The sequence below is a fragment of the Fonticula alba genome (assembly GCF_000388065.1).
Source record: "Fonticula alba strain ATCC 38817 unplaced genomic scaffold supercont2.2, whole genome shotgun sequence".
Taxonomy (NCBI): domain Eukaryota; order Rotosphaerida; family Fonticulaceae; genus Fonticula; species Fonticula alba.
This window is the reverse complement of record NW_009242972.1, coordinates 2,905,795-2,918,390: the sequence shown is the minus strand read 5'-3', so window position 1 is coordinate 2,918,390 and position 12,596 is coordinate 2,905,795. Positions and strand designations below refer to the sequence as shown.

General features: G+C 69.7%; 1 protein-coding gene across 1 annotated transcript in view; it reads right to left on the bottom strand.

Moving 5' to 3' along the window:
* H696_01614 (CMGC/CLK protein kinase) overlaps positions 1-5,957 on the bottom strand; it is a gene marked incomplete at both ends in the record, with an annotated part of 7,984 nt that extends 2,027 nt beyond the window's left edge. The window contains 8 exons of the mRNA XM_009495517.1: positions 24-1,327; positions 1,481-2,225; positions 2,434-2,933; positions 3,198-3,435; positions 3,478-3,587; positions 3,763-4,692; positions 4,863-5,066; positions 5,309-5,957. Of these exons, the coding sequence (XP_009493792.1) occupies positions 24-1,327; positions 1,481-2,225; positions 2,434-2,933; positions 3,198-3,435; positions 3,478-3,587; positions 3,763-4,692; positions 4,863-5,066; positions 5,309-5,957 (4,680 nt within the window). The remainder of the gene's footprint in view (positions 1-23; positions 1,328-1,480; positions 2,226-2,433; positions 2,934-3,197; positions 3,436-3,477; positions 3,588-3,762; positions 4,693-4,862; positions 5,067-5,308) is intronic.
* Between the last annotated feature and the right edge of the window lie 6,639 nt (positions 5,958-12,596).

The window sequence follows — 12,596 nt, the reverse complement described above, 5'->3', positions numbered from 1 at the left end:
GGTGACTGCAAAAGGCTCGCCACCGGAAGATTGTGCGAAGACATATGAGACGGCTGTTGCTGCTGCTGCTGCTGCTGCTGCTGCTGCTGCTGCTGTGGGCTATGCGCAAGCAGGAAGCCCGAGCTCATGGGCCGATCATCAATGACCGAGCTGGCCGGCGGTCCACCCGAGCCGCCACCTGGGGTCGGAGCAAAGCACTCTCGCGGGAGATACCCCGCCAATAGGGGGCACCCAGTCCCGAGACCCCCCACGCCAAGGGGATCGGCCGTGGTCGGCGTTGCGGCAACCATCACCGGAGCACCCCGGCCCGGGGTGACCGGCGGCCCGCCACTGCCACCGGGCGTCAGGGGAAAGCCGCCGGTCGACTCCTCAAGGTGGTGGAAATGCTGATAGTGTGGGTGCAGCTGCGATTGCAGGTGCGACTGCTGCGACAATTGCATGTGGAAGGGCGAATGCGCGGCATCCAGATCCGTGGTAGACCCGCTGGACGAGAGACGACCCGATACCAGGGGGATCCCAGTGCCAGGGCTTGGCGGGACGGCACTGCCGACCGGGCCAAAAAGACCGCCCCCGGCCATGAGGCCAGCCGCCGACACCGGATCACCGCAAGCCCGGCCCGAGGCGGCCGTCATTGCCAGTGCCACATGGTCGGGAAAGGCCCGGAGGCCACCATGCAACGATCCCAGGGCCACGGACGAGGGCAACCCCGTGGCCGGGTGGTGCAATGGCGTGGCCGAGGCGGCATTGGCGGCCGTGACTGCCGCCGCCGCCGCCGCCGCTGCTGCTGCCGCTGTTAGAAGGCTCCCCCCGGCCAAGGGAGAGGCAGCGGTGAAGACTCGCGCGCTGGCGGACAGTGGGTGCGACAAGTTCGTCGCACTGCCTGGGGCTGCCGCGCTGCCGATGTTCTCCAGAGTCATGGGAGTCGGCGGATCAACAAAACCCCCATCGCGGGGAGGAGCCAAAGCGAGGGTGTTGCTGCTGCTGCTGCTGCTGCCAGGTCGACCGGGGAGCGCCATGGGCCCGGCGGTGGCGGGGGCGGGGGCCGCGGCAGCGGCGGCTGCCACCACGCCGGCAGCCGAGGTGTGCCCCGAGACGCCGACCGAATCCAGCAGGCTCGCCTGCGATCCAGATGCCGAGCGCATGACTGCATCTCGCGCTGGTGATGGAAGCTGCTGGCCGAGCAGCAATGGCCCAGGGCCAGCCGGCCGGGGGAGATGCGTGCTGGCCGTGGCCGCCGCGCCCGGAGGCATGAGCGACAGCGAAGAAACCGACGTCACCAGGGGCCCGGTCGAGACAGCCTCACTTGGCCGACCGGACAGAGACCCGCCTTCGATCGGGCACACAGGAACGCGGACGGGGAAATTAGGCAGTCAGCACACCAAGTCGAGGAGAGGATGGGAGGAGGAAAAAAAGAAAAGAAGGGAAAGGGGCGGAGCGAGCCCCTGCCCAATAGGATGCACAACAGGTGAGAGAGGCATACCCGGGGCGCAGGATGCACCAAGGTGGGGGCGGCAGGCTGCTGCTGGTGGCGGCCGCCGGCCAGTGGGGTTGACATTCTGAAAGTGGCCACCGGCAACCGGGCGCCCAGGGCCGTGAGCCGTAGCAGCAGCAGCAGCAGCGGCGGCGGCGGCGGCGGCGCCCGGGCCCGACATCGCAGCAGGTGCGGGCGGCTCCGGCGACAGAGTCAGGTCGATGACAATCGACGAAACAATCGGCCGCACGGCCGGTGGGATGCGCGGCCGGGCCACGCCCCGGGCCATGGGCTCACCCATGGCGGCGGCGGCGGCGGCGGCGGCGGCGGCGGGGCGCGTGACTTGGCCACCGCCCATATGTGCATTCAGCATGGCCGGCACCAGGGTGCTGGCGCTGGCGGAGACGCCCTTGAGGAGGGCCGGCAGGTCGGATGTCAGGAGGTTGCCATTGACCGCTTGGTGGCAGCTGCGGCAGGTGCACCGACTGCCGGCCAGCCGCGGCCCGGCCGGCGTGCCGTAGCCCCCGCTGCAAATACACCGGATCCCAGCCGGGAAGGGGATGCCCGCCTTGCTGCAGGCTCCGCTCAAGCAGACCGGAGCCACGCCGGAGAAGAAGCTGCTCACGTCGCCGGTGATGAAGGGGTGCGCCAGGGCCATGGATGCGGTGATGCGCTTGCTCGGCTCGTAGGTGAGCAACTTGCGGATCAGGTCGAACAGAGCTCGGACATTCGGGTCGCTGGAAGAGCAATGGTGCTAGGGGGTGGGAGGGGATGGGAAGCGTGTGGGTGTGGGTGGGCGGGTGCGGGTGTGTGTGCCGTCGGAGAGGCGGGAGAGGGCAGGGAGGGTGCGTGTCAGGAGGGGCCGCCTGTGTCTGAGCAGCGGGGGAGTCTCCGACGGGCGCCAGGGGGCGACCGAGCGGCGGGGCAGGTGTGCGCTCTCGGAAATGACATGACAAACGCACCCGGATGTCCTTGAGCTTGCGCACGCGGCGCAGGCTGTTTTCGCTGGTCTCCGGTGAAGGGAAGGCCAGCTTTCGGTCACGGCCAAACATGCGCGAGGCGATGGTGCTGGTTTGCATGGATGCCGGAATGTCGGACCCGCACACCTGCGCCATCATGGCCAGGTGCTCCAGGTCGTTGTGGGTGTGGAAGAGCGCATCGCCACTGTAGAGCTCGCTCAGCACACAGCCCAATGCCCACATGTCACAGGGGAAGGACCAGCCAAGGCCGAGGACGATTTCCGGCGCCCGGTAGTGCCGGGTGCAGACAATGTTATACCGGTATCCCTCGGGATAGGTGTCATTGAAGACCGTGGAACCGAAGTCGATCAAACGGATCATGGTGTTGGACAGGAGTCGCCCGCCGCCGGACCCCGGGGCCGTGGGAAGGAAGCTGCCCGAATCCATCAGGAGGATGTTCTCCGGCTTGATGTCCGTGTGGACGAGACGAAGTTGGTGGATGACTGGATGCGCGGACACGAATCGAGGGGGAGGCCGGGCGAGGAGAGGGGAGTAAGGGACAACAGTGGAAACATGCTGGGGGAAGTCCCCTGGATGGAATAAGAGAGGGGAGGGAGGGGAGGGAGGGGAGGGAGAAGGAGGGAGAAGGAGGGAAGAGGGAAGAGGGAAGAGGGGAGAGGGGAGGGAGGGGAGGGAGGAAGGAGGAGGGAAGAGGGAGGAAGGAGGAGGAAGGCAGGAGGAGGGAAGAGGGAAGAGGGGAGACGCACACTGGATCGATCGGAGGAGCTGTCGCGCAAAATCCCGGATTTGGTACAGAGGGAAGGGCCGATACTGGAGCTCCTTCAGGAAGTCGAAGAGCGACTGGCCGTGCATCTCGAAGACCATGGAGATGTGGTTGCGGAAGTCGAACCACTCGCGCAGGCGAATGCAGCCCATCTGGTCACTGGGGTCCGATGTGCGGATGCGATCCAGCACGCGAATTTCCGTCTTCGCGGCCTCGCGGTACTGCGGAGGGATAGGGGAGGGGGGGGGGAGGGATTGACGAACCTTCGGGTCATTGCGAACAATCTTGATGGCGACCGTTCGACCGGTGCCACGCTCAATGCATTGGGCCACACGACCGAAGGTGCCGACGCCGATCATTTTGACGATTTGGACTGCCAGGAGAAGGAGCCATAAAGGGGGAGAGACAGGGGAGATGGCGTCAGTTACGGGCTACATGTATGCATGTGTGTGTGTGGGGGGGGGGGGGGGTGCGGCTGCACGGGAGACGGGCTTTGCGAGAGGGGAGCTCCCAGGGAATGAAAGCAGGTAACAGGGGGACAGACGCACAGCGCTCGCTGTAGTCATCCCCAGGATGCAGCTTATAATGGCCATCCGGCTCGTCGTAGGATTTGTCGGCCTGCGCACGAGCAGCCGCCCGTGTGGCGGCGGCCGTTGCACCGGTCTGCCGGGGATTCGACCGGGCAGCCACGGGATTGTTGGCCGACGAGACGGCCGGCCGACCGCGCCCACGCCCGGATGACGCCGCAGGCTTGGTGATTGACGCGGCGGCGGCGGCGGCGGCCGCGGCCGCTGCCGCCGCAAGCGGGGCATTCGGCAGGGGACGCACCCCGGCGGCCGAGGCGGCCGGGCCTCCAGCCGGGAGCAAGGACACACTGCCCGCGGAGAAGGGGATCGATGCTGCGGTGGTGGTGGTGGTGGTGGCGGCGGCTGCGGCCGCGGCGGCGGCCGCGGCGGCGGCTGCAGCGGCCGCCGCAGCCGCAGCAGCCGCGGGGATCACCACCGGGATCGAAGCCGCCGGCGCCTGGGCGTAGGCCACGGGGTGGGCCCCGGCCGTGGCTGTGACTGCGGTCGTGGTGGCAGTCGCGCGCCGGCGCGAGCCGCGGCCAGTGCCAGTCGCGCGACCGGCGGCCGAGGCGGCCTGGGCGCCGAGGTCGCCTGACAAATGCACAGTGGAGATCATCGGGATTGAGACCGGGAGCGGGGTCGGGGCCGGGGCCGGTGCCGGGGCCGGTGCCGGCGCCGGCGCCGGCGCCGATGCGACCTTTGGACGGGTGGAGCCGCGACTGGCGGGACTGGCGGCAGCGCATGTGGTCGAATTGGCGGCACTTGTTCGGGAGGCCGGCTGGCGGCGCTTGGGAGCCGGCCGGACTGCCCCCGTCGAGGAGGGGGTGGCCGGAAGATGCACCGCCGGCGGGGGACCCACCTGGTCGGTGGCGAAGGCATCACCGGTTGACGAGGCGCCGGCTGGCCGATGGGCTGGCAGGTGGCGATGGCAAAGGGTCAGCACATACACACGCGCGCACACACACACACACACACACACACACACACACACACACACACGCATGTGCCAGGGGGTTGTCGTGCGTGGCCGGGAGCCGTCACAAAATGGCCAGCAGAAAGGCCGAAAAGCGAGGAACACATACCGAGGGAGGAGGTGATGAGGATCGGGCATGGGGCCGCCTTGACGGGGGAAAGGGACGAGGAGGACACCTTGCCGGCACCCTTCAGCCGGGAGGCGCCGGCACCAGCACGGGGCTTCCCCTCGGTTGCGGGGCCATTGCCGACGTTTGTGGAAGCGCCCGGGCCGGCGGCCACACGCTTGCGGCTCCGGCTGGCGGGCTTGGCATCTGCAAGCGGGGGGGGGGGGGGGGGGGGGGGGGGGGGGGGGGGGGGGGGGGGGGGGGGGGGGGGGGGGGGGAGAACAAGGCGCGACAAGGCCCCCCCCCCCGGGGGGGGGGGGGGGGGGGGGGGGGCATTCGAGAAGGTCAGTGGCAGGGGGAATGCCTGCAGGCGCAGGCGCAGGCCCTGGCCCAGTGGGTGCCGGAGGGGGAAAAGGAAGGGCCGAAGGGAGGAAGGAAGGCCGCCGTACCGGGAACCGAAGGCCTGGACACATCAATCATCGGGTCCAGGGGGAGACCCTCGGTTGAGAGGCCGGGGGCGGCGACAGAGGCGGCGGCCGCGGCCGCGGCGGCTGCCGCGGCAGCCACCGCCGACGGGGAACCCGCGGCCGAGGAGCCCCCAGACCCCGGGGCCGAGGAGGGGGAAGTGGCGGCGGCCGCGGCGGCTGCCGCCACAGCTGCCGCCGCCGCCGCCGCCGCCGCCGATCGGGTGACACGATGCGCCCCGGCGGAGGTCTTGCCAGCGGCCTTGGCCGAGGGCTTGCCGGTGCAGGGGCGCCCGGCACTGGCACTGGCGGCGGCTGGCTTGCCCGCGGCAGGCGGGCTGGCCGGACCGGAGCTCGCCGCAGTGCCGGGCCCCGGCACGCCGATGGCAGTGGTGGAGGGAGTGGTGGCGGTGGAGGTGGGGGTGGTGGTGGTGGCAGCGGCTGCGGCCGCAGCAGCCGCCGTGGCTGGCAAGACGCCCACATTGGCGGCGGCAGCGGCGGCCGCCGCGGCCGCTGCGTACTTCACCGCGGCGGCGGCCACCATTGACGTGTGCACGCTAACATTGGCCGGCGGCGGGATCGGGCTCGGATTGGAGGCAAGGAAGGACGAGTCGCCGACCGATCCGAAGGACATCATAGCAGAGGGACGTGGCGTCTCTCGGGCGAGGGGCGGGGGGCGGGCGGTGATGCTCGCGCGCGCGCACTCGCGCGGGGGCCCCCTTCAGGAGGGTGGGTACGGGCGTGGGCGGACGCGCGACCGTGGACGTGGACAAACGCGCGGCTGCGGGCGACCAGCGATGGGCAGGCAGGCAAGCGAGCAGCTGCCGGCGACCGGGGGACAGCCAAAGGGAGCGAAGACGATCGGTCAGGGGGGGGGAAGGGGCGGTAGATCGGGCATGCAAGTGCGAATGACAGCCTGGGAGGAAGCCTCGGGCGGACTGGCGAAAGGCAAACGCCCCACAGAGGCAGGCGGGGGGGGAGGTGGGGGGAGGGAGGGAGAGCGACTGCCAGGAGAGAAGAGGGGGGATATGTACGTGTGCGTGTACGGTGTGCGTGTACGGGGAGTGGGAGCGTGGATGGAGGCGGCGGCGGGGACGGAGACGGGGGCGGGGGCGGGGGCGGGGGCGGGGACGGGGACGGGAAGGTGCGTGTGTCTGGAAGGGGGAGAGTGAGTGAGTGAGTGAGATGCGCAGGAGCGCTGGGTGCCAGGCGGGGGGGAGTCGCGGGGAAAACAGGAAGCCGCTTGAAAATCTCCCGATCCGGGTCAGGAAGCGGCAGCTTCCCGGGAGGAGGAGGAGGAGGAGAGGGGCCGATCCGTGTCGGCCAGATTCCTAGATGGCTGGCATCGTGTGGGTGTGTGGGTGTGTGGGTGTGTGGGTGTGTGGGTGTGTGTGGGGGTGGGGGTGAGTATGTGTGTATGAGAGAGCGAGAGAGCATCTCCTCCACGGAAGAGGCCGGCAGGCACACTGGGACCCGCGCCGGTGTGCTCGAACAGCCGGAATTACATCGCATGAATTGCATGCAGCGGAGATGCCACCTGGGAGGCCAATGCGCGGTGCAGGGCATTTGCCGGGCGCATGTGCCCGAGCATGCGTGCGCGTATGCATGTGGGTGTGGGTGTGTCCAAGCATGTGTGTGCGTATGTCAGCCCGGCATCCGTGTGCCTTCGGGCGGGTGGCGAGTCTGTAAGAAGCGGCCCGGGGTGGCGGGCGCGGCGCGGCCGGGCGGACGCCCAAAGCGGCCGGTGTGACCGTGGGCGTTTCCGATGTGCCGCGGCCCAGGGGCGTGTGTGAGTGGCGTGGCGCCCGGCCGGGCCCAGCGCAGAGAAGAGAAGCCCAAAGGGCTCCCGTCCGTCCCCCCCCCCCCCCCCTCTCCCCATCGGCTTGTTCTCCGCCTGCGACGCGGCCCGGCCGCGTGAGAAGACCAGGACCGGCCCCCGGCTCAGGCTGCCCGGCCGAGGGGGGGCGTCCTCGCAAAGGGCCTGGCTGGCGGCAGCGACGCAACGTGCGCTGAGCCATCATCACCCATGAAGCAGCCATTGCCAGCCCGCACCCCCCCCCCCCCGGAGCGGTAACAGAAGTCATCCGGCCCGGCACGCCGTTGCCGGCCGGTTGTGTGTACAGGGCGAAGCACATGTGCGTCTTCCGGGAGGGGGCCTGCCAAAGAGGCTGGAGCCCGCCTATCATCGACATAGCAGGGGGGGGGGGGTTGCTCAGGGAGAGAGACTGATGTGCGGCGGTGGCGGGCGAGAAGGCCCGGTGCCGCGGGCCCAGCCGGCACAACACCGGCGGACATCATGGGCGCATGTCGCCCCGGGCCCGGGTGGGCCAGGAGGGGGAGGCCGCAGGGGGGGGGGGGGACACCTGGCCGCGCCGGGCCGTTTGTGGGAGCATCTCGAGGGCTCCCGAGGACAGCCCCCCGGGCTGTTGCTCCGCAGACTGGGCGGGGTGGTGTAACTGACTTCGCCGGGCGATCTCGGTGGGACCCGGGGGCGCCGGCTGGCCGGCGCGCCCCATGCGCCGCAGGGCCGTGCATGATACGCGGAAGAAGAGGGACAGGGAGCGGGGGAGGCGGCCGCCAATAGACGGACGCGCGCACCGGCCGCCCCCACCACACCCGCGCCCGGTCCCTCCGGCCGCCGCCCGGGGGGGCAGAGCGCAGTTTCGACGTCCCCCGCCCAGGCCACGGGGCGTCGGGGGACGGGGCAATACACCGGGCGGGCGCCACACACACGCACACGCACATGCGCACACCCGGCTCACACATACCCACACACACACACAAGCCGGCACAACCAGCGAAGGAAGGGACTGCGCCGCCGCCCCAGCCGCCAGGGGCCGCGCGCACTCTCACCGCCCGCCCGCCCCCTGGCGCATGGCGCCATGGGAAGTGCGTGGCCCGGTGGGGCGGGGCGGCCTTCAAATGAAAAAGCAGGCCGCGTCCCCCCTGTTGGCCGGCCCGGCCGTGTGATTCACCCGGCTGTCTGGCCCGCCCTCCGCCTCGCCATCCGCTCGGGGCAGGGGCCTCCGCCGGCGGGTGGCGCCCGCGTGTGCGCGCGCCATGCCGGCCCGCGACCATGCTCGGGGCACTGACCGCAGGGCTCTCGTGGAATAAGGAGCGACCCCTTCACCAAGTCCACGCGGGGAGGGGGGGGCAGGGGCGGCGATCCATCAAACGTTAAGAAGCTTCGGCTGTCTGAAGGGGAAGCCGCGACCGGGCCGCCCTCGCCCCTGCCGTCGCCCGTTCCACGCACGCTCGCACGCACGCACGCACGCGCCGCGACCCCCCACCCAGACGGCGGTCATGCACACAGGGATGCATGCAAATGGCCGAGGCCCGGGGGCCCATGACACGCGCGCGCGCGCGCGCGGGGGCAGAACGAGCCACGGGCGCCTCTGATGCAGCAGCCGGGCTGGCCATCATTAGCAGCAAAGAAGGGGCGACGAAACAATACGGCCCCACACTGGGGCATGGGCATCATGCTCCGGGGGTTTGGGCTTGGGTATCGGGGGGCTTTTGGGGATGATGCGGTGACGAGGCCAGAATGCGCGCCCTCCAGGCAGAGGCGTACGGCGAGAGAGAGAGAGAGAGAGAGAGAGAGAGGGAGAGAGAGATACGCCGGGGCGAGACGGCCGTGTGTGCGTGAGTATGCTGGCATGCCTGGGGGGGGGGCCAGGGCGAGCGAGCCGGGGCCACAGCACCATCATGCTGGCGCCAGCAGCCCCCCCCCCCGGGCCAGGCCTGCGAGCGTACAGGGCCATTTCCCCTGTGGCATGCTGACTGATGTCGCCGAAGGTCGTGCGTGTGCGCGCGCGCCCGCGCGCGTCCCCCTCAACCCACCCCCCGGCCGCTGTACCTCTCCTCCGAGACTGTACGGGGGGGGCGGGGGGCGGGGGGCGGAAGTGTGAGGGCATCGTGCCCGGTCGGGCCGCCCACCCGCTTTGGAGAGTCTCTGCCGGCATGGCCCATCAAGCCGGCCGACACTCGGTGCAGGGGCGGAGGGGGGGCGACCAGCTGGGTGCCGGGCGGCCGGGCGGGAGCAGTCCACTCCCGCATGTGAGCACAGGCGGACCTTACCACCCCCCCCCCCCCCCGGGTCCACACCACAGGGGGGCAGGCTCAGCGGGGGGGGGGGGGGACAAAAAACAGGCACAACGGGAAGTCCATGGTGCCGAAGAACCATGGGGCCTGGCTCTGGGCCGGCGGTGAAATTCGCGGGGCGGTGGGAGTTCCCGGGAAGTCCAGATCAGAGCCTGCCAGATGGGTGCCCGCCGCTCTGGCCCGCGCCCGCGTCGAGGACCCTGGAGACGCACCCCGACGAGTGGCTGGACGGGGGGGGGGAGGGGAACCTTGACTTCTCTGGAGCCGAGCCAAATTAATATGGCGGCCTCGGCCGGGCCCCGCCGCCCGGCTCCTCCCGCTTTGGTGGCCCTCCCGCACCCCGGGGAAAGAGAGGGACAGAGCGAGAGATGGGGAGCCAGTGGCCATGGGCCCGAGGGCGGCGGCGGCAAAAACGCAATGGGGACAAATGAGCCGGCCACAAAGGGAGATCCGCCGCGCCGGCTCCTTCTTCCGCACGCTGGTCAGCGCAACATGGTTAATTCATGAGTGCCCCCGTTCGCCCGCTGCGCCCAGGGGCAGAGGAGCCTGCGCGGCCAGCGGCGCCCATCCACCGTGCCGGCACCGTCCGCCACTCCCCATGCACAAGGGCCGAGGGAGCGAGAGAGAGCGGGGGAATGGGAGAACAGGCGAGCGCGGCCGGGGAAAAAGGATCTCGAGATGAAGGGACAAAAATGGGGACACCGGTCCGGCTCCCCTGGCGGTGGGCCCAGCACAAACAATGCGCCCGGGCGGTTTTTCGGGAGCACCTCGGAGCACCGCATATCTCTGCTCGGCGCGAGATCGCCGCCCCAGAGGCGACGAAAACCATACAATCCTCCGTGCGGTCCCCCCCCCCCGCCCCTCCCCCTGGGACCTGACGAACAGAACTTGTGCATGCGCGCAAGTGCGCCTTCCAAGAGCCGGCCGGAGAACGCCGGCCCCGGCCTCTCTCCGCCCCATGGGGGTTAGGAGCGACACAGCCCGCCTCGACGCCAAGTGGTCCGCTCACACACACACACACACACATACATGCAATCCCGCGTCCCCCCGACGATGAGCAAACATACCTGCCCCGCCGACGCCCGGGGCCGAGGCAGCAGCGAAGCCCGTTCTTTGTAAACCCAAGCGTCCACGCGTACGCGGGTGTCCCTCGTATCTCCCCCGCCCCCCCCCCCCCCCGGGGGCGGGATGATTAATACGTCCGCCAGCCAGCAGGGGACAAGGCAGTGGGCCGGCAGACCAGGCGCTCCGGAAGAAACGCCCCGCCCCCTCTTTTCGTCCCGGATGCCACTAGACCAGCTCACATTGGCATACCGCATAATGTCCACATGCGTGCGTGCCCACACACCACGCACACGAACCACAACACACACCCACACACACGCACGGACAATCACCGGGCCTGAGCCGCGTCTTTCTGAGGGGCGCGGCTTCCTCGGGCATGCGGCCGGAGGAACCACGCGCAAGTCTCGCCTCAACACCCCCCCCCCCCCGGGGTTCTCCGGAAGGACCAGTCACCCCGCTCTGCTATGTGCCTGCTCGTGCATTGCTGCTCCTGGTGCCGCGCCTCGCCTTCGTCCGGCCTCCGCCAGTACGAGACCACGTCGCGGCCTGCCGGGATGCGGGCCGCCCTGCTGGACACATGGCAGTGGCGCCCTTGGCGCCAGTGTGAGTGTGGATTAAGAACCCCCGGTGAGTTACTCGCGTCATGCGTCGACACGCATCCCGGCAGGCGACGGGGCGCCTCGCCCGGCGAGACGGCCCGGCCTCTTGGGTTACATGCTGCTCCCGCTGCCGCCAGGATGCCTGGAGTAATAACAAACCACGCAAAAAAAGGCCTGGGCCCTCTCGTTCAGGCCCCGTCCACTTTTCTCTCCCCCGTCTCGTGTCCGAGTGCCATGGGCGCGCTCATGGCCGTGCCGGAAGCTCAAACGGCGACCGTCCCGGTGGGCCCACGGGCAGGCACAGTGGATAGCCCTCTCTCTCTCTCTCTCTCCTGGCAGGGCCGGACAGGGTCCCTGGCGAGGGGGCACGCCCGGCTCCGAGGCCTCCCCTTCAAACACCCCCCCCCTTCATCGCATTGAAGGCCCTGCCCCTGTCGTCCAAGGGACACCACCGGCCCAGGCAGGCATCACACACACACACACATACACACCCGCCAAGTCTCCCCGGCGGCGTGGGTCGACGCGGGGGCCGGCCCCCGTTCCCATCGGAAACTATGGCCAAGGAGGCGCTCTCGGTCGCCGGGCGCCGGGGAACCAGGGCCCGGTGAATTTAACGTGCGGCCGATCCGCCAGAACCCCGCCGCCCTGTCGGCACATGCGTGCCAATGGCCTGGCGCGTGATCGGCGCGCGCGCGCGCGCCCTGCCCCAGCCATGAGCAGGGTCGCCATGCCGGAGTCGTTCTGAAATACCCGCACCGGCGCCGGTGCTTCCGTGGCCCCGGCAAAAGTGCACGGGTCTGCCCCCTGGCCGCCGCCCATGATCCGCGCGTGCGCGCATTTCAATGTTTGGCCGACACACACACACACACACACACACACACACAAAGGGCTCTGCTCGCCAAGCATGCTCTCCCAATCTTGGCACTTTCCCGAGCAAAGAAGGAGGAGAGGGGGTGAGAGGTAACTTCTGTATTTCTCACAGGATGGGGCAGATGCCTGGAAAAGAAGAAGGCACTCTGGCGGGGAGAGCCGACGAGCACCACGTCCGGCGTCCTCCTCCGCCTCCCTTCCAGATGGAAGGAGATGGGCGTGCCCGGCCCCCTCTCCCCCCTTGCCCCCCTCTCGGATGAGGGGGGCAAGGGGTGCACAGGGAGAGCGCGTCCTTGGCACCCCGGATCCGGCCCCTGCTCCGTACAAACACAAACATCTGTGCAGAGGGGGCGAGAGGGGAGAAGGGCATAAGGAGCACAGCCGCCGGGATGGGGCCGCCAAGCACGTAGGGATGAGCGCGGACCAGGACCCACACATGCTCTCCCTCCTGGGGGGGACAAGATCGGAGGGAGAGATGGGAAGGATGGGGAAGCCCCACAGGCAGGGGGAGATTATGCAAAGGGCCCTCAGCCATGGAGGGAGAGAGAGAGAGAGAGGAGGGGGAGGGGCCCCGAGGCAAAGGTCAGTCTTGGCACAGGCTCTGCAGGCCCGAGAACGGCGGCCGAAAGAGGGAGGAG